The sequence below is a fragment of the Lactuca virosa genome, chromosome 5 (genome assembly GCF_052849685.1).
Source record: "Lactuca virosa cultivar CGN04683 chromosome 5, Lactuca_virosa_CGN04683_v6, whole genome shotgun sequence".
Lineage (NCBI taxonomy): Eukaryota > Viridiplantae > Streptophyta > Magnoliopsida > Asterales > Asteraceae > Lactuca > Lactuca virosa.
In genome coordinates, this window is record NC_136430.1 from 391,538,948 (window position 1) to 391,563,597 (window position 24,650).

Below are 24,650 nucleotides of genomic sequence, written 5' to 3' on the forward strand. Positions count from 1 at the left end.
CTATGTCATAAAATAGAATGGCACTTTAAAGTGCCATTTATATGGATCTATTTCATCACATCCACTGATGTTGAATGATATATTCAAACTTTTGATACCCGTTGTTCCAAAGTTGGCTTTAATCATATAATGAATTTACTACTCATACATTTTGTTGCTTTCCCTCGGGTAAGATAACTGCTTGGCAGTTCCATGTAGATTTATACTTGTAAAACTATGTTTAGAAGTTTTAGTTTCATATCCGAATGATATGCTTCCAAATTTTGAGAAGTTACAACCACAAATAACTATAAGAACATACAAATGAAATTAATCAAGACATTCTTATGTTTGTAATCCAAACATATATTTCAAATATGTCATCATCTCTTACTTCTCGTTTGGAAACCCACTAAACTGTAGTGATTTCTCAAACTCAATAGTTCAAATGATAGAACCATTATTAGTTTTTACAACTTAATCCAATATGATATTCTAAGAAACGATCATATGACTCCAAATTTTGAGTACTCATATTTCCATTCATAGCCCTTTCAACTTCATGTTGAATATCTTAATATTCATCAAAAACTTTATCTTGTTTTGATGAACTTCCACGAATATTATGGGATTTTATGAAATAGCTTCTTGGAGTATAGAAGTATCATTTGATTCTAAATTTCCAAACAAGAAATCAGTGTATATTTCTATTGAAATTATAGACCATTATATTGTAACCAATTCTTATATGTTTTCATTTTCCTCTTGAAAGTCCATTTATAGTCTAGTGGTTTACATACTAGAGGTATATCCATTAGCTCTCATGTGTGATTTGTCAAGATAGAATCCATTTCACTTTTAATTGCCTCTTTTCATTGAGGTATTTCAGAGGAAGTGACTTCCGTTTTGAAAGTTTGAGGCTCTCTTTCAACCATGTACATGCCTACATCATTTTCCAAATGATTTCTCACTTGTACCCTTTTACTCCATCATGATCTATTTATTCGTCCATTTCTTCTTCATGAGAGGATTCTTTGTGCCCAATTATTTTTGAGCACTTGTCTTTTTTCTATCAAGACAGGGAAAAACATTTTCAAAGTATGATGCATTTGTTGATTCCATTATTATGCCTTTATTTTAGAGTCGTGTACAAGAAAACAATAAGCATTATTGTTTTGTGCATAACTAATAAATATGCAACCAACATTCTAGTATCCAATCCTTACAACCTTGGGGTTAGGTATAACAACCTTTGTAAGACGCCCCCACATTTAATTGTATTTGTAAGATGATTTTATAACCCGACCATAACTTATATGGTGTTTTATTCGTTTTGTTTTTGGGGGACCTTATATAAAAGATAATTAGTTGATAACACAACTTTCCCCACATTGAGGATGAAAACCCAAAACTTAACAACATGACATTCATCATTTCATTAAAGGTATGGTTTTTCCTTTCCGTGATGCCATTTTGTTGTGGCGATTAAGGTGCAATAATATCATGTATTATACCATGTTTTGCATAAATATCTTTAAATGGTGATATATATATATATATATATATATATATATATATATATATATATATATATATACACACACACACACCCCTCCACAATCACTTCTTAGTACTTTAATCTTTTTGTTGAGTTGGATCTCAACTTCACTTTTATACACTTTAAACTTGCCTATTGTGTAATATTTACTTTTAAGTAAATTTACATAGCAAAGTTTAGTGCAATCGTTAATAAAAGTGAGAAAGTACTTATTTCCACATTTACGTGGATTCAACTTCATATCACACACATCTTTGTGAATTAATCCAAAAGGCTTAAGTGTCCTTTCAATGGACTTGAAAGATTGGTGTGTTAACTTTGATTCAACACAAGTGTTGCATCCATATTTTGACTTATATGAAAGTGAGGTATATGTTCAAGTTTGATTAACCTTCTTAATGTGTCAATATTAACATGTCCAAATCTAGCATGTCACGCATAAAAAATTTAAGCAAGTAAGCAAAAGAGTTATCCAACTCACTGATATTAGGCTCGTTAGCCAATATATGGAATTTAAACATTCCACCATCCGCATAGACCTTGCCTACAAACATATTTTTTTTAGGTTAGTACAAACTTATTGGACTCAAACACCAAACAAAATCCATGTTTTTTCAACATCCATCCAAACACTGTGTTCTTCCTAATATATGGAAGATACAACACATCATTAAGTGTTAGCTCTTTTCTATGTGATACCATTTCTGGAATGTTTTAAACACCAAATTTAAGTGTTTAGAATCACAATTTCAAGAATAAATTTCTGCCTCAACTTGGACAACCTTATAATTCTTGAGTCACTCCATCTTTGAGCATATGATGGGTAGCACCCGTATCACTCCGCCATTCATTGGAGTTTGCATCCATCAAGAGGATTTTGGAAATCATAGTCACTTTGGGTGTTGCCATTTCTAAAATTGTAACAAATCTAAGTGTTTAGAATTTGTAATTTCCAAAAAATTATATATGCCTCTTACTTGGACATAAATCAAACTATTCACAAACCAAATTATAAAACATCACGAAAACTGATACTAACATTCTGAAAATTGTTCTAAAAATAATGTTGAAATCTAAAATTTTCTTCTAAAAGTATTTTCCAAAATTTTGAAAATTAACTCTAAAATTCTGAAATTCTAAATCAGAAAACCGGTTTTGAATAACTATATCTGAAAGAACAAATAATCTATTTTCTAAAACTAAAATTGGTTTTTCAACAAAACTGCTAAAATTCTTGTTTTCAACAAAACTGATGCTGATTTCTAGATAATTAGAAGCTGTTTTCCCAACAAAACTGATAAAATTCATGTTTTTCAATAAGACAAAGTTGTTTGTCAACAAAACTGCTAAAATTGTTGTTTATTGAGAAATGCAAGGTTATTTTCTAGATAGTTAAAGATGTTTATAATAAAGCGTTTAAACTTGCAGTTAAAGAAAAACAAAAATATGTAAAACCGTTATAGATGTACAATTTATAACATTGTTATAACTAGAAAATTCAAACTACTTGAAAGTGTTAAAATAAATGATAACAATTTTTTTTCTCCGTTAAAACATCACACAATGTGATTTCTTTTGTTTATCACAACAGTAATACAAATCGTGAATCAATAAATATTTTACAAAAATGGTCCTTGTGGTTTGCCAAAAGTAATAAAGTTAGTCCCCATTAAATTTTTTTGATGCAAATGGCCCTTGTGGTTTGCAAAACTTGCACAGACGGCCCTTTTTACTAACGCCGTTAGTATTCAGCCGTTAGGGACTGAATTAGCAAGAGTATTTTCGTCTTTTCAAGTATAAAGGGATTGGATTTGCAACTTTGGGTAAACCATAGGGACCATTTTTGTAATTCTATCTTAAAATGATAAGAATGATAAAAAATGAGGGGAGGGGGAGTCAAACTTGGGACCTCCTTCCCCCCTCCTTACTCACCCAAAGCTCTAACCAACTAGGTTATAGTCAATCTTGTTATTTAATTCCGAAAATTAATTATATTATATAAAAGCGTAAATAATTAATAATAAAAAAATTAATAAAATATTTAGAAAAAAAATTAATAAAACAAAATATATTTTTAGCGTATTGTAAAAAAATATTTTTTACAAAAAATTTACTTGTTTTTTTACGTATTTGTTTTACATAAAATATTTTTTAATGTAAAAAAAATACGTTTTCGTATACTATGTTATTACATTGCTATAATCCTAAAACATATTTTTCCGATTTCATATAAAAATACGTTTTTTTCTTTCACATAGAAAAAAAAGTTTTTTTACGTATAAAATATGTTTTTAATATATTTAAAAAATACATTTTCGTATAAAATGTTTTTACGTAAAAACATTAAGAACGTGATAACATAACGTAAAAATATGTTTTAAGATTAAATCAAAACGACTTATATTTTTTACGTAAAGCAAACTAAAGAGTTAACATAGCGTAAAAATGCGTTTTTTTTACGTAAAAATGCGTTTTTTTCACGTAAAAATACATTTTTACGTCAAGCAAACTAAAGACGTTTTTTTACGTATGGGTGATTGGTCCCTCACCCATATAACATTTTTTTACTTAAAAACGTTAACGTGATCACATATTATATGAAAACGCATTTTTACGTTTTCTTTACGTAAAAAATATAAGTTGTTTTGATTTGATCTTAAAACATATTTTTACGTTATGTTATCACGTTCTTAATGTTTTTACTTAAAAACTTTTTATACGAAAATGTATTTTTTAAATATATAAAAAACATATTTTATACGTAAAAAAACTTTTTTTCTATATGAAAGAAAAAAAAAACGTATTTTTATATGAAAACGTAAAAATATGTTTTAGGATCATAGCAATGTAATAACATAGTATTCGAAAACGTGTTTTTTAAATACATTAAAAAAATATTTTATGTAAAACAAATACGTAAAAAAAACAAGTAAATTTTTTGTAAAAAATATTTTTTTACAATACATTAAAAATATATTTTGTTTTATTAACTTTTTTTTAAATATTTTTTTATTTTTTATTATTAATTATTTACGCTTTTATATAATATTAATTAATTTTCGAAAATATATAGCAAGTTTGCCTATAGCCTAGTTGGTTAGAGCTTTGGCCGAATAAGGAGTGGGGAAGGAGGTCTCAAGTTCAAATCCTCCACTCCTTATTTTCTATCTTTATTATTATTTTAAGACAGAATTACAAAAATGGTCCCTATGGTTTACCCAAAGTTGCGAATCCAGTGCCTTTATACTTGAAAAGACGAAAATACCCTTGCTAATGGTTTACCCAAAGTTGCGAATCCAGTGCCTTTATACTTGAAAAGACGAAAATACCCTTGCTAATTCAGTCCCTAACGACTGAATACTAACAGCGTTAGTAAAAAGGACCATCTGTGCAAGTTTTGCAAACCACAGGGGCCATTTGCATCAAAAAAACTAATAGGGCCTAACTTTGTTACTTTTAGTAAACCATAAAGACCATTTTTTTAATTTTGTCTTAATTTAATCACCACAGTGACACTGGGAAACAACAAACACATAATATAATACAGTATATAAAAGAAATAGACTTTTCTTTCTTCTTTATTTATTTCTTTTTAATTTCTTTACTTTGATTGAAGCGCTAAGAAACAAAGTTTTCTTTTCCTTGTGGTAACCATAAAAACACGTAACAATGGGGAGAAAATAAACAAATTCTGTTTTTCTATAATAGAAACAAAGATTTTTTCCTTTTTTAAACGCAAACAAAGGTTAAATAGATTTTTTTTATTTGTTTGAAAAAAAAAACAAATTGTTATCAGATTCTATAAATCATGTTCGTTTCGTACAAACGAATTTGTTATAAGATTGTAGGAATCATTTATCATATTACGGTAATGTATGGAAACAAACAAGAAAATAGAAAAAATTGAGGCATGTGTTTAACACATTGTCCTTAAAACAAATTCATCTGCTACCATGTGTTTGTTTCCCATGATATAACAGTTTGAAATGACTTTTCAAGACCACCTGAACTCTAGATTTTGGTTGCATTCTTGGTAGTCTCAGTTGGTTAAGGAATGGTTGTATTTATACTACAAATCATAATCATCAAACAATTAAATTGTTATTAAAACACAATTCGTAACCGACATTATATTTAATATCATTCTTAATTAGGAGGTGTAATTGAAAATTGAACATCAATTTTCAATTATACACCATTCAACCCCTCAACTTTAGTGATTAGTTTCAATTCACCAATTATTTTTCCAACAAATATCACCACTAATATGCAATTTGAATAAGAGTATTAAATATTTAGTCAATTATTTTTTATATATTTAGTAATGGCCGTTAAAACTTGTTTATTTTTTATACATATAACAATTAAACTAATTTTATTACACATATTATGTGTAAAAAAACATAAATTTCTAAACATGTAAAAAGAATTAATCATCACATATGTATAAAACAAATATAAAGAATAAGATAACCTTTGTTAACCCATTTGAATAATCATTTGGGCATATTTGAAGTAAAGGAAACCTTCGAGGGTTTGTAGTAAAATTTACCCGATGAAACATGAACTGAGGTTTTTCCCCTTCCACGTTTAGGCCTAAAACCCTAAATTGAAATCTGAAAATCCTCAGGTGCCGACGATTGTAACGAGTTATTTTCTCCATTTGCTGATCATCTATTTACGCATTATTACACTTTACTTATTTTTATTTTTTATCTGAGGAAGATCATTCGTTTAGGCCAGGAAGTCGCAGAATGCAACATCTTCACAGAAAGCTAACGAGTAATAGGCCATCAATCAAATTGGTCAACCAAGTTCGTACCCATTTAACAACTTCATTTTTGATTGCTTCTAGTATTTCATGATTGTTTATAGATTTCATCCTCTGCTGCTGCTTGGATTTTTTGTCTAATGTTTTCTAGTTTTATCTGTTATTGATCTATTTATGGTTTTGATATTGTGCGTCAGTACCTGTTAGAGAGATGCATGTCTCTTCCTTAATTTCTAGTATCTGTAACGCTTTCTACTTCCCATTCAATTCAATTTCTAGTTCTTGTTGGAACTGTTTTAGGATATTCGCCATTTCAAGGATTTCTGTACACTGATTATATTTGATTTAAATAAGTTCTTTTTTGTATTGATGGTTTTAAACTCTATATTATATAGCTTTTGCTTGTAGATCCTACTTCGTCAATTTTACTCTACAGACAAGTGTTTTGATGCTGGGCAACCAATTCCAAGTACTCATCCTCAGGTATCTTGACTGAATACTTCATCATCTGCAATGTTATACTAATTTTCTGTTCTTATTACCTCTCACATCTAATTCCATATTAAAATTTTCATGTTTGTATGATGATATATTGATAGCTACTAAAAGAAGGTGAGATTACACCAGGAATCAGTTGTGATGAATACGTATCAAGGCGGAGGAGAATACTGGAGCTTCTTCCAGAACAGAGTGTGGCTGTTGTTGCAGCTGCTCCTGTGAAGATGATGACAGATGTTGTACCTTACACTTTTCGCCAAGATTCTGATTATCTTTATATCACTGGATGCCAACAGCCTGGTGGAATAGCTGTGTTGAGTCATGACTTTGGTTTGTGCATGTTTATGCCCGAACCTACCCCTCAAGTATGCATACATTACATATATTCTTGTGATAATATGACACTGAATAACAATTTGAGATTAAAAAGTATGAAACTCTAGTGGATTAATATTATTATCTACAACGAATTCTAGGACATTACTTGGCAAGGACAGATTGCTGGAGTTGATGCTGCTATAGAATTTTTCAAGGCCGATCAATCATATCCTATCAGCAAATTACATAAGGTCAGTAATAGTATTGACTTGACAAAGTTTTTACAATTTGATTTGTATTGATAAACTTGTTGAATTCAACATCATTGATTTACTCACTTCTGTTTTATTTCACTGAAGGTCCTTCCAAACATGATAAAAAATTGTTCAAAGTTATATCATAATGTGAAGACAGCTGTCCCAACTTATACAGAGTTAGAGGCATTCAAGAAAGCTGCTTATAATGGTGGACTCCATGATCTCTCCATTTACACCCATGAAGCAAGATGGATCAAATCATCAGCTGAGCTTAATCTCATGAGACAATCTGCTTCCATAGGTTGCCAGGTATCTCAAAAACTCCCACAATTATTATTATTTTTTGATTCACCACTAAAATTATTCATTCCCCTTTAAAATTTAATTAGGCTCTTTTACAAACTATGCTGCAATCCAAGATATCTCCTTATGAGAATATCTTATCAGCTAAAGTTGAATACGAGTGTAGAATCAGAGGTGCCCAGAGAATGGCGTATGTTTCTTTTTCTTTTTTCTTTTTTTATATATAAATTTATTTTTATTCATATACACATTTTTTTTATATGTAATATTGTTTGTTTAACAATACTAATTACTGTTTTCCCAGGTTTAACCCTGTGGTTGGTGGTGGGCCCAATGGAAGTGTTATTCATTATTCACGAAATGACCAGAATGTGAGCTTCTTCTTCTTCTTCTTCTTTTTTTTAGCTGATTTATTTAATGTTTAAAACATTATTTTAAAAATTGATTGTTAGGTGAAAGATGGAGAGCTTGTTTTGATGGATATTGGATGTGAGTTGCATGGGTATGTTAGTGACCTCACACGTACTTGGCCTCCATGTGGCACATTTTCAGATGCTCATGTATGTTCTAGTTATTTTTAAATATTTCATGTATCCTATTATTTATATAATTTTTGTAATTAATTTCATGAAGTTTTATGATTTCAGAGACAAGTGTATGATCTGGTTGTAGAGACCAACAAAGAATGTATTCAGCTTTGCAAACCTGGTATGAGCATCCAGCGTATACACAACTACTCGGTATAAATAAATTAAATTATAATATAATATAATATATACATGATTATAATATGTTGAGTTTTTTGATTTATAATCACTTGATGTTGTGTAGGTTGAGAAGCTTTGTAGAGGATTGAAAGGAATGGGAATTTTGAAAAATGATAGGCTTCAAAGCTATCACCAAGTGAATCCAACTAGCATAGGTGACATGTCATTTCTTTTTTATGTTTTTAATTTGTATTTCAAAAAAAAAAACTTAAATTTTTTTATGTGTTTGTTTTATAAATAATACAGGTCATTATCTGGGAATGGATGTGCATGATTGTTCTAAAATTGGGTATGAACGTACATTAAAGCCAGGTGTTGTAAGTTCTTTTCCTAATCTCATCATCTTTTTAGATCTTCAAACTTCAAATGCTAAAAATATTGTTATAATTTCTATTTTTCTTAATCGAAATTGTTTTAGCCACTTTGCATAATTCCTTCTTTTTAGGTGATAACAATTGAACCTGGAATTTACATCCCATCAAACTTCGACTGTGCACAAAGGTAACTAAACTACTAATCTTAAATGCACGTGGCATAAAAAACACAAAAAAAGAAAAAATAATGATGTGTCATTGCCACGTCAGCACAACTGACTTAGTCAATCGGTTACCAATACTCAGATACCAAGGCATTGGGATCAGGATTGAGGATGAAGTCGTAATTACCGAATCAGGTTATGAGGTATATATATATATATATATATATATATATATATATATATATATATAGCCAAGTTTTTTTTAAAAAAACTTGCAGTTTAATACATGTCAAACGCAATATACTCTGTTGTTAAGTGTTGATGAAGTTGTTTTTTGTTAAACAGGTTCTTACAGGATCATTACCAAAAGAAATCAATCACATTGAAACCTTGTTGAATAACCACAGCTATGGAGAGAATCGCGACATTTCTGCTTTCGGTTTTTGACTTGGAACAAGTCAAATTTTTGCATTTTATGTCTAGCAATTCCAAGTTGAATGAGAAGAAATTTTTTCTTGTATTGTGAAATTAATTTTATATGATAGTCCACGAATAAATGGTTTAGTATAAATACTATATTTATTGTTTTATGGGCTTCATTTTTTTTTATTAATTTATGCAACTGATATGAATTGTATTGTGCAAATAATTTTTAAACATGTGAAGTTGAAACTGAAACTTGGCTGAATATTTAAATTGGAAAATAGTATTGCTACATAAAATGTCATTTAATAAATATGTGATCTTAAATAAACCCCCTTTTTATTTCTATCATCGTCACTTCTCATATTATCATTTTTTCTTTTTTCTTTAATCATTACTATCATAAGCAATTTTTTTATTAATTAAATAATATAATATATTTAGGGAAAACTGCAATAAAGTCTTTATATATTCGCCTTATAATCGATTTAGTCCCTATATATTTCTTTTATTCAATTAAGTCTCAAATACTGGTAATCGTATTCAATTAAGTCTCATCCAACTTTCAGAAATTATATTTTTGGCCCAGATTTCAAATTTTATTACAAATTCGGTCTATAATTTACACTTTTGGCCCAGATTTTAAATTTTGTTACAAATTTGGTTCAGACTTTACCCTTTTTGCCTAAATTTTAGAATTGTATTATGAATTCATCATAACTTTAGATTTTTTACAAATTTCTTTCTCAAAAAATTGTTTCTAATATGTTTTTTCTTTATAAAATCATATTTATAAAAAAAACATATTTTCACATAAAAATCTTATATTTTCTATATAAAAACGTTTTTTAAAAAGCTTTTTGTATATGAAATATCTAGTTATAAAAATATGTATTTATTAAGTATATAAATATATACAAATCCGTTTTTATAAAAAATGTATACAAAAACGTATTTTACAAAAAAAATGTATACAAATCCGTTTTTATATAATACGTGTTTGTATACATTTTTTTGTAAAATACGTTTTTATATACATTTTTTCTATCAAAACGGATTTGTATATATTTATATACTTAATAAATACCTATTTTTATAACTAGATATTTCATATACAAAAAACTTTTTATATAGAAAATATAAGATTTTTATGTGAAAATGCGTTTTTTTTTTGTATAAATATGATTTTATAAAGAAAAAACATATTAAAAACAATTATTTGAGAAAAATAGTTGTAAAAAAAACTAAATTTAGGATGAATTCATAATAAAATTCTAAAATTTGGGCAAGAAGGGTAAAGTTTGGACCAAATTTGTAACAAAATTTAAAATCTGGGCCAAAAGTGTAAATTTTGGACTGGATTTGTAATAAAATTTGAAATCTGGGCCAAAAATGTAATTTTTGAAAGTTGGATGACCTGTTGACCGGGTCAAAGGGTTAAATTGAATACGATTACCGGTATTTGGGACTTAATTGAATAAAAAAAATATATAGGGACTAAATCGATTATGAAGCCTATATGTAGGGACTTTATTGTAGTTTTCTCATATATTTATTAGTGTGCTTATTTTATGAATGCTATGTATTTATTATGAATGCTATGTATTTATTATGTTATTTTGGACATCTCTATATAAATGTTATATATCTAATTGGGTTATGTTTTTTGATATATTTTGGTTATGTTACTGTGTCTTTAAATGATCCCGGTTTTTTTTATTTTTTTATTTTTTTATTTTTTTATTTTACTATCGGTTTTGTTTTATGATTTGTTTGAATATTGAACGAACAATTAGATAAATTTAATAGAAATACATTTCTAACTTTTATTTCTTTATATGTATTTCAAACATAACGTAAATAAATGTAGTGGTATTAATTTTTTAAACAATTGGTCTATTTTATAAGACGATATTGAATAGGATACAAGTATAAAGCCATCACATGCATGTTGTGTTGGAAAACTCTTTTGTAAAATGGACCACAAAAATATAAAAATAAAGTTTCGATCCAAACAATTATGTATAGAAGAGGCGGAGACAAATAAAGTTTGAAAATAGATGTTGGGGAAATCTATAGAAAAGTCTCAAACTTTTGGTAAAAGTTTGGGTTATTTCCATAAAAGACCCTACATTTTGATTTTTTTTCTTTTTAGATCTAAAAGTTTTTTCTTTTCCGAAAAAGACCAAACTTTTACATTTTACTTGTTACTTTAGACCCTAATAGGTAAATTAAGTATTTTTATTTCATAAAAGACCCAACATTTTGTACTTTTTTCCAGTTTAGACCTAAAATGTTTTTTATTTCAAGACTAGTTGTATAAAAAACGTGATTATATCCTTTTAGTTTAAAAATATACATCGATTTAAACAATATAATTATTATGCCTACATTTATTTATGATTGTAAAATTCTTTGTCCATGTATATTTATAAAAAAAGACCCTATATTTTGTAGTTTTTTCCGTTTTAGACCTAAAATATTTTTTTTTTCAAAATAAACTCAACTTTAAATTGGTTATAATCTTCAAGACCAAATATATAAGGTACTTTTTTATTACGCCGAAAAAGAAAGTACACATGTATACACTAAAAAATATTATCTGATCTATTATCTTTTGAACGAATATAACCTAGAAGAATTGCAAAATTTTATTTTTGTCTAAAAGATATATCTTGGATATATATTATATCATTAAACTTGATATATTATTTATAAAAAATGTTATTATTACTGCTAATAAAAAGTTCGATGTTAATTTGATATTTTTTTGTAACATGGATAATACATGGCTAGGAAGAATCTTTTAGCATAATAACATTTTTTTTATTTGTAGGAAATAAACATACCAGGTAATTTAACAAAACTGTATACAAAATATTTTTTTTTAGTTTGTCTATTATACTTATTTCGTGAGTTTGGACATATTTCCCTCTCTCACTTTTCTATATTATTTTTTTGGTTGAATTTTTTAATCAATTTTTTTGGAACAGTTAACAAACGAACTAACTATCATACTCCTAAACCAAAGCCATAGAATATTTTGTAGCATTAGCCCGTTATTGAATAATATGGTATAACTATATCAAATACATACATAAAAATATTAATCCTAAACATTCATAATAGTTTTGTTTAGATATATCAAATTCAAGTTTTGTTTAAAATTGCAAAATCTTATTTTGTATACAGTTTATTAAATTACATGGTATGTTGTTTTTTTCTACAAATAAAAAAGTTGTTATTATGCTAAAAGATTCATCTTAGCCATGTATTGTCTATGTTACCAAAAAACATCAAATTAACATCGAACTTTTTATTAGCGGTAATAATAACATTTTTTATAAACAATATATCAAGTTTAATGATATAATATATATATATATATATATATATATATATATATATATATATATATATATATCCAAGATAAAGTTTAATTATATCTTTTAGAAAAAAATAAAATTTTGTAATTCTTCTAGGTTATATTCGCTCAAAAGATAATAGATCAGATAACATTTTTTTGTGTATACATGTATACTTTCTTTTTCAGTATAGTCAAGAAGTACCTTATATATTTGGTCTTGAAGATTATAACCAATTTTAAAGTTGAGTTTATTTTGAAAAAAAAAACATTTTAGGTCTAAAATGGAAAAAAGTAACAAAATACAGGGTCTTTTTTTTATAAATATACGTGGAAAAAGAATTTTCCAATCATAAATAAATGTAGGCATAATAATTACATTGTTTAAATCGATGTCTATTTTTAAACTAAAAGGATATAATCATGTTTTTATACAATTAGTCTTGAAATAAAAAGCATTTTAGGTCTAGATTGGAAAAAAGTATAAAATATAGGGTCTTTTATGAAATAAAAATACTTAATTTACTTGTTAGGGTCTAAAATAACAAGTCAAAGCTAAAAGTTAGGTCTTTTTCGGAAAAGAAAAAAGTTTTAGGTCTAAAAAGAAAAAAAATCAAAATATAGGGTCTTTTATGAAAATAACCCTAAAAGTTTCAATAAAATCCTAAATTCTTTTTGAAGAGAAAGTCTCATTATTTTGAGAAAATCATATAATCTATTATTTGATGTTCAAATATAAAAAAAGATTTTTTCGTTAATTTGGGCAAAAATGTTAAATAATCGGGACTTTTCTGTTCAAAAAAAAAAAAACTTTTAGAACTTAATCGAAACTTTTCCCAAAAATTTGGGACTTTCTATAGATTTCCTTATATGTTGTTTGTTATAATACCACAAATGCAATTAATTAAAATTATAATAATTAAAAAAAAATGAAAACTATAAAAATAAATTATGTAAGAGACATAAAAATGTAACTTATATAGTAAGGGAGCAAATTCACAACTTGTAAAATATCAATAATTTAAGTTTAAAATTATAACGGACGAAAACGGTTAAATGAAAATTACTTGCGAGAAAATATGTAAATATGAAAATCTTCTATTACCATATCCAAAGTCTCTGTTTCTAGAGAACCTCTTCTTATGCATCTTGTATTTAATTATGCATCTTGTATTTAATGTTTTAAATATTATAATTGATATTCTTTTAGTATTTTTTTCTCTTGAAATAGCACTTGTAAATGAATAGTAACTTACACACACCACACAAATGCAACAGTTTTGTTACATTTGTGCATTCAAAATTAATGAGATCTCTAGAAAAGTATCATTATTTTGGGAAATTAAACTTACAAAAAAGTCTTATTTTTTAATAGATAACCCAAGAAACCGGATAATTCATTCAATTTAGTCCTTTTTGACATTTTTAGCAGGTAACATGACTATGTGGCATGCCAAGTTGGAAGGGGTGTTGATGTGGCAGTTTAGGTGGCCTGCCATGTCAGCCTATATGGTTAAACCATTAAAAATCGGATTTTCTAGAAAAATGAGGGGAAAGGGGTTCGAACTCGGGACATCTCACTTCCAAAGCACAACTTTAGCCAATCAAACTGGAAACTGCTTATGCTTTTAGCCAGTCAGACTGCCATGTCAACCCATATAGTTAAACCTCTGACGCCATCACCATTTTCTTTAACCAAGGGTCTTACCCCTTGATGTAGATGACTTTTATATTTTTTTTTCACCTCCACTATTGTATTTAATGTATAAAATGCTTAATATTTAAATGTAATTATTATTATAAACGAAATTAAATAAATTATTTTTAAAATTCGTTTTTAGTAATATTACTAAATAAACATATGAATCTTGTGCAAGTGGGATATTGAAAGATCTATTATGCCCAAGAGTCATTATATAATTATATTGCTAGTAACATATAATCTTATAAGGTCACATTTTATAGCATGTTACCATCAATTGATTATGTATTAGTATAATTTAATAAATATATCAACACTTGTATTTGATTGGAAAATTATTATTTCATGGAAATAATATTTTACTAATTGAGAATTTATTATTTACGAAAATAATATTTATTGGAGAAATAACAACTTATAAAATATATCCTAAAGTATGGTTATTTATAAGTTATATTTATATCTTAATAAACTAGTTAAAGTTTATTTATATATAAAAGGTAATTTTATATATAAGAGATATTTATATATATGCCTCTATATATATATATATATATATATATATATATATATATATATATATATATATATATATATATATATATATATATATATATATAATACTAGTCAAAGAGACAAGAATGCTTTATGAATTGTTTAATACTTAAAGTCATGCCTCTCATATGTTACTAGTTATATGATTAAAAGACATGTTGCATGGAGTGTTGAATTGTTTATTCATTTACTACATACTTGTAAGAAAGGCCTTTACTTTTGCTTTATGCTGTACTCTTACTTTTGATCTTAATATATAAGCTAGTGTATGGAAGACATGTGGGTCAGTTTTTTGAAAACTTCTTCCTCTTCTTTTCTCCCAATTGCCGAGAGCTAAAAGGCATCCCCTCTCATATTCTCTTTTGCAATTTGGTGCTACAAGTGAAGGCATAAAGTGTTGGCTCTCTTTAGACATATTTTGGCATATGTCTTAAAGCTTAAGAACAACATTTTACAATTGAATGACTAGTATCTAATGGTGGTTTTATCTTGCTTGGTGGATACTTCTAGAGAACTCTTAATTTAGAGCTTAATGTCATACTTCATCAACTTCCAACCTCCCATGAGGATCGAAGTATTCAAAGGTTGTTATGTTTTCTCTTCTATGGTTGTTTTAATCTTTCTAACTCTTGCAAAATGATCGTGGGAATAAAACAAGTTTTATTTTTGTTCAAATCTTAAGTCTTCTGTTGCATTGTTTATGTTTTTGAAACAATTTTTAAATAAAACCCAATAGTACTCACATCTTGAAAAGCTAATCGTATCTCTTGTCTATGCTTTAACTAAATTAAGACACTATTTTGAAACTCACCCATTTGAAAAGATTTAATGTTTGTTCCAGCTGATAATGTTTTGCAAAATTAGTCTGATTATACAGTATATCCAAGTGATCCCAAACTTGTAACATCCTGTTCCGAATCGATTCCTAGTCTGAGGCTATGGCCCAAAGATTTGCCATCATAAGGATTAGGGCTTTTGAAAAGGTAAGATCTAGGATCATTTAGGTGCGGGTGATGCATTAGAAGTGATACGGGTGTTCAGTTCGTATTTTGGAGCGTAGGGGTATTTCGGTAAAGTGTCAGTTCGGGCTTTTGTGGAAAATGGATTTTTTCGGAAGGTCTTAAGAAAGGTTTGAGTTGTTAGAAGTGTAGGGCTTCTCGTTACCTTTCCGTGGATATAAGGATCGTCAGAATCGGGCTTATAACAAAGAAGTTATGGCCTTCGGAAGTTTCATGGTTTTCAGGCTTAGCCGAGTACACGGGGCGTACACAAAGAGTACGCGGGTCATACTAGTGAAGAAGGTAGTGCGTGGGGCGTACCTTGGAGTACGCTGGGCGTACTGACCAGGATGGTCGCGAATGTTCCCCGGAGTACGTTGGGCGTACCATAATTACGTTGGGCGTATGCAGTCAGGTCAGAACCCTATTTTAGGGTCTCAGACCCTATTTAAGCTCCTTATCTCATAAACTAGCCCTAATATCTTCAGCCTCCACCCTCTAAAACCTTAGAAATCTTCATATATCATTCATGGTGACATTTTGAACTTATGGAGTCCATTTTTGGGATGTTTGGACCATTTTCAAGAAGATGGAACTTGTTGCAAAGATGGGAATCAAGGAGGAGCTTATGGATCTGGCTTTTGGGACTCATTCTCAACTTGATGAAGGTATAAAGCTTTGAACTTGATCATTCATCTCTTAGATCTACCATTTGTGAGTTTTTGTTCATTTTGGTCCCAAGTATGAGATCTAGTGGTCTTGATTTCATTCCAGGAGCTTTGAGTTGCCCCTCTTAGTGTTTCTGAGGTTCAAGGTCCATAAAGTTGGCACCTTTAGAGTTTAATACCATCTATGTTGGAGTTTGAGCCATTTCCATGAAATTAGAATGCTATTTGGTCTTATTGGGGGCATCCAAAGTCACCAAGTCAGTGACTTCATGGGTTTAGACATTATGTGGGACTCAGATCTGTGGTTTGGACTTATGACTTAAAGCATTAAGTGCTTAATGGCAGAAGTGAGACTGGAGGGTAATACGTTGGGCGTACAAGCTAGTACACGCAGCGTACAAGCCATTATGCGAGTACGCGCAACGTACTGATGAGTACGCCCTGTGTACTCATCCAAGTTGGGTTTCAGACTTTGGGCTTTGGGTTGGGACTATCTGTTTGGGCCTAGATTCTTGGGCCCTAATGGACCATCAAAGTGGTTGTGTTCTGGACTAATGGAAGGATTGGATCTTAGGTTAAGGCCCAATAAGGAGTGTGGGCCCAATTTTCCATTCATGGGCCTTTATGGATTTTATGGTTTTGGACATTATGTTTTGGGCCCTGTTGGGCCATCAGGTTTTGGGGTTGATATTTAGTTGTAGACTATTGGGTTTGAGCCCAATTTATAAATTAGGCCATTAAAGGACTTATGGATATTATAGTGTCGGGCTTTTGTTTTGGGATTGGGCCTTAGTTTTGGATCATACTGGGTCAGGGGTAGAATGGTCATTTTACCCCATGCATGGATTAAGGATTATGGTATGGGACCCAATTGCTAATTGGGTATATTGATTGATAGTGACAGCTCGGGAAGCTGGCGGGGCAGCAACTAAGGAATTCATGCGGGAAGCTTCTGCAGTGCGAGGTGAGTCTTCTCACCATACCAATGGGTCTAAGGCACCAAGGCCAACCCATTTATGATATGTGGTACACTAGTTGTAGTAGAGATATGTTGTATGATAGTTAGCTTTATGCTAAGTGGTATGCTAGTGATTATGTGGTATTTTATTGACTATGTGGTATGTGTTATGCTAGTTGTCTTTGTGATACTTGCATGGAAGACCATGAGGGGAGCCCATGGCACCCGGATGTAAGACCATGCAGAGAGCCCATGGCTTGCCTATTAAATACCATGGGGGAGCCCATGACACTTGGATGTAAGACCATATGGAGAGCCCATGACTTTCCTATTAAAGACCATGGGGGAAGCCCATGACAACTAGGTGTAAGACCATGTGGGGAGCCCATGACATCCTGGAGTAAGACCTTGGGGGAGCCCATGACATCCGTATATGTTTATATGCATGGCTATGTGATTGATATGGACATGTGATTGATATGGTTTATATAGCTGTTATAGCTGATATGGATTATGTGGTTATGTGGTTTGTGTGGGGTATACAGTTTTGCTTTCAGGTATCATCGATTTGGAAAAGAAGAGCTCGGATTGATCGCAGTGCACACACCTATAATTTCCGCAATGAATGATTTTTGGATGAACTCTGATAAATAAATGTTTTACTTAATGATGATTTGAAATGTTTGAAATAAATGGTATCAATGTTTTAGCTATATTAAAAATGAAATTTTTACCCTTGATTTTTGGGTCGTTACAAGTTGGTATCAGAGCCTTGGTTTGAGGGATTCAGATATATTTTTGGGTGTGTCTGAACTCAAACTAAGGATCTGTAAAGTTTTTAAAAAATGTTTTCAAGGAAAAGTTTTCTAAGAAAAGAAAGGATGTGATGCATGCAATCAGCCGAGCTCAAGTAAGTTTCCCAGAATACCCATATATGTTATCTGTTATGACTTGATTTATGGATCTGAGAATCGCATGCTACTTAGGGCTAGGAAAGATGCCTTTATATGTTGTATGAGCTGGTAGACTTACATGCTAGTGCTGAGTAGTGAGCGATAGATTGGCCTGATATGTGATGCATGTAGCTTTGGAGATACTGTATGCTATGCTGTAATGAGAATGACTATTGGTAATGGTAACTGCTAAGTGTATGTTTTGAAAATTGTATACGATTAGGATCTTATAGCCTTAGAATAGCTGATTTGGCCTTATTTTCTGTGGTCTTAGGGTAGAGTCTATTATTCGACAGTTTATTAGATCCTGTTCTGTGTTATAATTTGCATGCATAAGGCAGCCGACAACGAGGATGGATGGATGTGGACAACATGAGTGGTGGTATGTGGGCCAAATGTTTTATGATAGTTCATGGGTAGGAGACTATCCTAGGGTAAGCCTAGGATGAGGTTAGCGATAGGTGTTACCTGCTTGCAGATTGTATGTGTGGATAGACTGACTTGTCTAGTGTATGCTGGTTAGATTTACTGTTATCTGAATGCTTCTTTCTTTGTGCTTTGTGGGATTCCTAGTGATGTTGATCAACTACTAAGTGAATATGTTAAGTCACATAAAGTACATGTTAAATAATCTAAGAGGGATGGATTTGACCCTATTGTGCAGCTCTCGTCTGAGTCCAACCGTTCTAGGGTTGAATCTTTTACTCGAAGGATTATCTGACCTCTGTTGTATGTGACTATATTCATGAGGTAGTTATTTTATATATTTCATGTATCCTATTATTTATATAATTTTTGTAATTAATTTCATGATGTGTTATGATTTCAGAGACAAGTGTGTGATCTGGTTGTAGAGACCAACAAAGAATGTATTCAACTTTGCAAACCTGGTATGAGCATCCAACATATACACAACTACTCGGTATAATTAAATTATAATATAATATAATATAATATAATATAATATATATGATTATAATATGTTGAGTTTTTTGATTTATAATTACTTGATGTTGTGTAGGTTGAGAAACTTTGTAGAGGATTGAAAGCAATGGGAATTTTGAAAAATGATAGGCTTCAAAGGTATCACCAAATGAATCCAACTAGTATAGGTAATATGTCATTTTTTTTTAAGTTTATAATTTGTATTTCAAAAAGAAACCTTTAATTTTTTGTGTTTGTTTTATAAATAATACAGGTCATTATCTGGGAATGGATGTGCATGATTGTTCTAAAATCGGGTATGAACGTACCTTAAAGCCAGGTGTTGTAAGTTCTTTTTCTAATCTCATCATCTTTTTAGATCTTCAAACTTCAAATGCCAAAAATATTGTTATAATTTCTATTTTTTTTAATCGAAATTGTTTTAGCCACCTTGCATAATTCCTTTTTTTAGGTGATAACAATTGAACCTGGAATTTACATCCCATCAAACTTCGACTGTGCACAAAGGTAACTAAACTACTAATCTTAAATGCACGTGGCATAAAAAGAAAAATAATGATGTGTCATTGACACGTCAGCACAACTGACTTAGACAACTGGTTACCAATACTAAAATACCAAGACATTGGGATCAGGATCGAGGATGAAGTCCTAATTACCGAATCAGGTTACGAGGTATATAAGTATATATATAATATATGTGTATATATAAAAATTTAGCCAAGTTTTTTAATTTGCAGTTTAATACATGTCAAACGAGTTTAATACATGTCAAACGCAGTATACTCTGTTATGTGTTGATGACGTTGTTTTTGTTAAACAGGTTCTTACAAGATCATTACCAAAAGAAATCAATCACATTGAAACCTTGTTGAATAACCATAGCTATGGAGAGAGTCGTGACATTTCTGCTTTCAGCTTCTGACTTCAAACAAGTCAATTTTTGCATTTTATGTCTAGCAATTCATGTTGAATGCGAAGACATTTTTTTATTATAATGTTCAATTAAATATATGATAGTCCACGAATAACTGGTTTAGTATAAATACTATATTTATTGTTTTATGGGCTTCATTTTTTTTATTAATTTATGCAACTGATATTAACTAGAGGGGAATTAGCTGCGACTTTGGCGCTGTGTTTGTTTTTTTTTTTTCCTTATTTCAAGCTGTACCAAATGGTAGAACATAGTATAATATTAATCAAAACATATTACATTAATTTGACCTGAAATGTTATATAGCTCATAAAAGTAAAAATTTCAAACCTATTTTTGTAAAAAAATAAAATTGAAAAAATTCACCTTTAATCCATCAATGAGTCGACCCGACATGCTTCCAATGTATGTCCTTCCATGGGCTTTAATGTCAGCATCATCTTTTACACCACCAAGAGATATTCTTATGAACTTCCTCCCAAGAGCAGCAGCATTTGCAATGATGTTTTCCCGACACCTGCCGAGCCCACAAAGCATAATATCAGGCTTTTTGCATCCGGTTTCAGCTGCAATTCAAGAAATTCATCACAACATCGCAATGGAATGGAATGAAAAACTCCATTCCTTCCATGATTCCATCATTCCAAATTAAGGGGGTGTTTGGGTGAGCTTTTTCTCTTTAAAAGTCCTTTTCATAAAAGACCTTATTGACTTTTAACTTTTGCCAAAAGAAGTTTTAAAAATATGTTTGGAATAACTTTTAGCCTTTTACCTTTTAAAACCCCAAAAGTCGCCAAAAGTTAGCATTTCGTGACTTTTAGAAAAGGAGTATTTCCTTCTTAGCCAAAAGCTATTCTAAAAGAACTTTTAAAGTTCCCAAACATCTTATTAAACTTTTTGACTTTTTCAAAAAGAAAAAGATAAAAAGTTAATTTAAAAGCCAACCCAAACACCCTCTAAATGTTTTTCAAAATTATAAGTTTTTTTTTACCTCTAAATGTCTATCAACTAATTCTGTGGCTTTTGAAAGCCTTACTTTTACATCAACAAAATCTAACATACACAGCTGTTCTTCAAAGCTAAATAATCTAACATCTTTATACTCCATTTCACGTTTATTCAATAGCTGACTAAGTCAATTACCAATGATGAAAACTTCAACTCATTGGCATAATGCTTCTTCAATCTTCATGCATGAATGGATAAACGATGTTGTTGTATAAACAAAGATTGTTTCTTTTTTTTTTTTTGACCAAAATTCAAACTGTCTGAATATGAAAAAATGACCATTCTACCCTTTTGTATAGACAAAGTTGTTTTTTTTTTATTGAATGAACTGTTTGACTTAGGGGATTCTTCCATTTTCTCAAGTGTGGCATCAATTCCTCAAAACTTTTCACTTTATTCAAATAGTATGAAATCCATAAAGTAAACATGGTGAATGTGAATCTACATAGAAATTGAAAAGGAATAATGTGGTTTTGATGGTATACCAGCCTTTGTCATATCAATAGGAGAAATTCTTGCAGTGGTGTAAGTTCCTATTGTGTTAAGCTCCTCAACACCAAATCTGCTCAATCCTTGAAGAACAACTATGTAAGTAACCCTACCACTTGGTTTCTCAACTCCTCTTGATAGATGTAATGCACGAGCAGCAACACCCACTAACATCAAACATAAAGTCATAAAGACAAATAATTTTATCATAAATTGCTTATAAAATAGCTATATTGACAAAATATACCTTGTATGTCAGTTGGATTCTTGTTGACTTTTCCCATCAAGTTTGTGAGAATCTGATAAACCTTGTTGGTTCTTGGAGCTTCTATCATCCAAATAAGCCCCTATACTCAATACAGGGTCAATGTTAAACAGGGTCAATGTTACTTTCTATATATATATATATATATATATATATATATATATATATATATATATATATATATATATATATATATATCTTTTGCAGATGTATCTTGAATTGTTGATGACATGTATATTGATGACATGGGAATCTGATATAGTTGTTATAATAATGATTTAATCTACCCAATTCCAGCTCTGAAGAAGATTTAGAAACCTGTTCATATGAAAAAAAATAACATGACTGATGATTGATGACAGATAATAGAAACATGTACAAACCTGCAACATATTTGATCTATAACAGATAATAGAAACATATTACCTTCTCTTAGGCATTTCCACAAACACTACATGTGCACTTCCCTTTAGCATATTAACAGCCTCTATACAACAATTTTTTTCAACCGACATGTAGAATATATACCTTCCTGGAAGAAGTAAAGCATAAAAAGATGTAACAATCGATCAAGGAAAGGTCATAAAAACCTAAAAATTGACTAAACAAAAGAAAAACTTGACAATTATTCAAACAAAGGCCATAAAAACTTAAGAATCAACCAAACGAAATAAAAACTAAAGGATTAAATCATAAAATCGAACCTGAGACAAAGCTCATAAAGGGGAAGTGGTGATGGCGGTGTAGAATATATACCGTCGGCCCTCCTGAAAGAAAGACAAAGAAACCCCACCACCATAGCCGATACCCTGAAAGTAGAAGAAAACATTACCTTCAACTCGTTCTGAATCAGCCACCAAGAAGGAACATTGACAAAGGAAATCAGAAAAAACAGAGGTGGACAGTTACGGTGGCGCTCAATCGGATACTATTGTATGCCCTGCTGTCAGCCATAACCTCTATTTCCTTCTACTCATGCGTTGCCGCTGTCGGCGACCTGATCCAAACTATGACCAGGCAATTGAAGGGTTTCGAGGGAGAGAGACGTAAGGAAGAGTGAAGAAGAAATAAAGAGGAACTAAGGAAAAGCGAAAGAATGAGTATTGGAGGAGGAGGGCGGCGACGTGGAAAACGAAGCAGAGAAGAAGGCGGTAACAAAATAAGATAAGAAGGAGAAAATGTATGAAGTATTGGTGTTGAAAATAAGAAAAACAAAAGTCGCGTGTGAAGTTAGGAAAGAGAAAAAAAGGTACTGCTACCCAACTTTTTAACCTTTTATGTATATATAAATTGTATTGTGCAAATTATTTTTAAACATGTGAAGTTGAAACTGAAACTTGGCTGAATATTTCAATTGGAAAATAGTTTTGCTGCATAAAATGTCATTTTAATAAATATGTGATCTTAAATAAACCCCCTTTTTATTTCTATCATCGTCACTTCTCATATAATCATTTTTTCTTTTTTCTTTATCATAAGCAATTTTTTTTTATTAATTAAACAATATAATATATTTATTAGTGTGCTTATTTTATTATGAATACTATGTATTTATTATGTTATTTTGGACATCTCTATATAAACGTTATATATGTAGTTGGGCTATGTCTTTTCATATATTTTGGTTATGTTACTGTGTCTTTAAATGATCCCGTTTTTTTTTGTTTTTTTTGTTTTTTTTACTATCGGTTTTGTTTTATGATTTGTTTGAATATTGAACGAACAATTAGATAAATTTAATAGAAATACATTTCTAACTTTTATTTCTTTATATGTATTCCAAACATAACGTAAATAAATGTAGTGGTGTTAATTTTTTAAACAATTGATCTATTTTATAAGATGATATTGAATAGGATACAAGTATAAAGTCATCACGCATGTTGTGGTGGAAAACTCTTTTGTAAACGGACCACAAAATATAAAAATAAAGTTTTGATCCAAACAATTATGTATAGAAGAGACGGAGACAAATAAAGTTTGAAAATATATGTTGCTTGTTATAATACCACAAATGCAATTAATTAAAATTATAATAATTAAAAAAATGAAAACTATAAAAATAAATTATGTAAGGGACATAAAACCGTAACTTTAAAATATAGTAAGGGAACAAATTCACAACTTGTAAAATATTAATAATTTAATTTTAAAATTATAACGGACGAAAACTTTTAGATGAAAATTACTTGCGGGAAAAGATGTAAATATGAAAATCTTCTATTACCATATCCAAAGTCTATGTTTTCTAGAGAACCTCTTTTTTTGCATCTTGTATTTAATAATGCATCTTGTATTTAATGCTTTAAATATTATAATTGGTGTGCTTTTAGTATTTTTTTTCTCTTGATAGAAATTGGAGAGTCAATGCAGCACGGAAGGAGAACAATGAAATTGAAACATGGAAGAACAGGAAGGCTGAACTCGAATTAATTGCGGAATCAAGGCTCCTCACT

The 24,650-nt window shown here is 29.9% G+C and overlaps 2 protein-coding genes across 8 annotated transcripts; one reads left to right on the forward strand and one right to left on the reverse strand.

Annotated features, from left to right (window-relative positions):
* Positions 1 to 6,051: 6,051 nt before the first annotated feature.
* LOC145117775 (Metallopeptidase M24 family protein) lies at positions 6,052 to 9,538 on the forward strand. Of its 5 annotated transcripts, none has more exons than XM_079054095.1 (15): positions 6,052 to 6,167; positions 6,263 to 6,351; positions 6,717 to 6,791; positions 6,908 to 7,171; positions 7,283 to 7,375; positions 7,484 to 7,690; positions 7,771 to 7,874; positions 7,989 to 8,055; positions 8,137 to 8,244; positions 8,332 to 8,424; positions 8,516 to 8,606; positions 8,698 to 8,768; positions 8,897 to 8,952; positions 9,072 to 9,132; positions 9,275 to 9,538. In XM_079054095.1, exons 2-15 carry the CDS (start codon positions 6,292 to 6,294, stop codon positions 9,374 to 9,376), a joined length of 1,452 nt encoding a protein of 483 aa, XP_078910221.1. In that variant the 5' UTR covers positions 6,052 to 6,167; positions 6,263 to 6,291; the 3' UTR covers positions 9,377 to 9,538. The 5 variants fall into 5 exon arrangements, with proteins under 5 accessions (XP_078910221.1, XP_078910225.1, XP_078910223.1 ...); XM_079054099.1 differs by having other exon boundaries at positions 9,072 to 9,124; XM_079054097.1 differs by having other exon boundaries at positions 6,276 to 6,351.
* An 11,135-nt stretch (positions 9,539 to 20,673) lies between these two features.
* LOC145117779 (uncharacterized) lies at positions 20,674 to 23,376 on the reverse strand. 3 transcript variants are annotated; one of them, XM_079054105.1, is made up of 7 exons: positions 23,104 to 23,375; positions 22,899 to 23,003; positions 22,621 to 22,726; positions 22,482 to 22,512; positions 22,177 to 22,276; positions 21,926 to 22,096; positions 20,674 to 20,998 (listed from the first exon to the last, which is right to left on the reverse strand). In XM_079054105.1, the coding sequence occupies exons 2-7, from the start codon at positions 22,912 to 22,914 to the stop codon at positions 20,763 to 20,765; spliced, it is 660 nt and encodes a 219-aa protein (XP_078910231.1). In that variant the 5' UTR covers positions 22,915 to 23,003; positions 23,104 to 23,375; the 3' UTR covers positions 20,674 to 20,762. The 3 variants fall into 3 exon arrangements, with proteins under 3 accessions (XP_078910231.1, XP_078910232.1, XP_078910230.1); XM_079054106.1 differs by having other exon boundaries at positions 20,674 to 20,949; positions 22,899 to 23,376; XM_079054104.1 differs by having other exon boundaries at positions 22,899 to 23,375.
* Between the last annotated feature and the right edge of the window lie 1,274 nt (positions 23,377 to 24,650).

Excerpts from the sequence above, each read along its gene's own strand:
- LOC145117775 (XM_079054095.1), top strand. The coding sequence starts at position 6,292 with ATGCAACATCTTCACAGAAAGCTAACGAGTAATAGGCCATCAATCAAA. Across the intron at positions 6,352-6,716 it reads CAATCAAATTGGTCAACCAA|ATCCTACTTCGTCAATTTTA; the intron begins GTTCGTACCCAT and ends TTTTGCTTGTAG. Across the intron at positions 6,792-6,907 it reads TTCCAAGTACTCATCCTCAG|CTACTAAAAGAAGGTGAGAT; the intron begins GTATCTTGACTG and ends ATATATTGATAG.
- LOC145117779 (XM_079054105.1), bottom strand. Across the intron at positions 22,097-22,176 it reads GAATCCAACTGACATACAAG|TGGGTGTTGCTGCTCGTGCA; the intron begins GTATATTTTGTC and ends GTTTGATGTTAG. Across the intron at positions 20,999-21,925 it reads TATTGATATGACAAAGGCTG|CTGAAACCGGATGCAAAAAG; the intron begins GTATACCATCAA and ends CTTGAATTGCAG.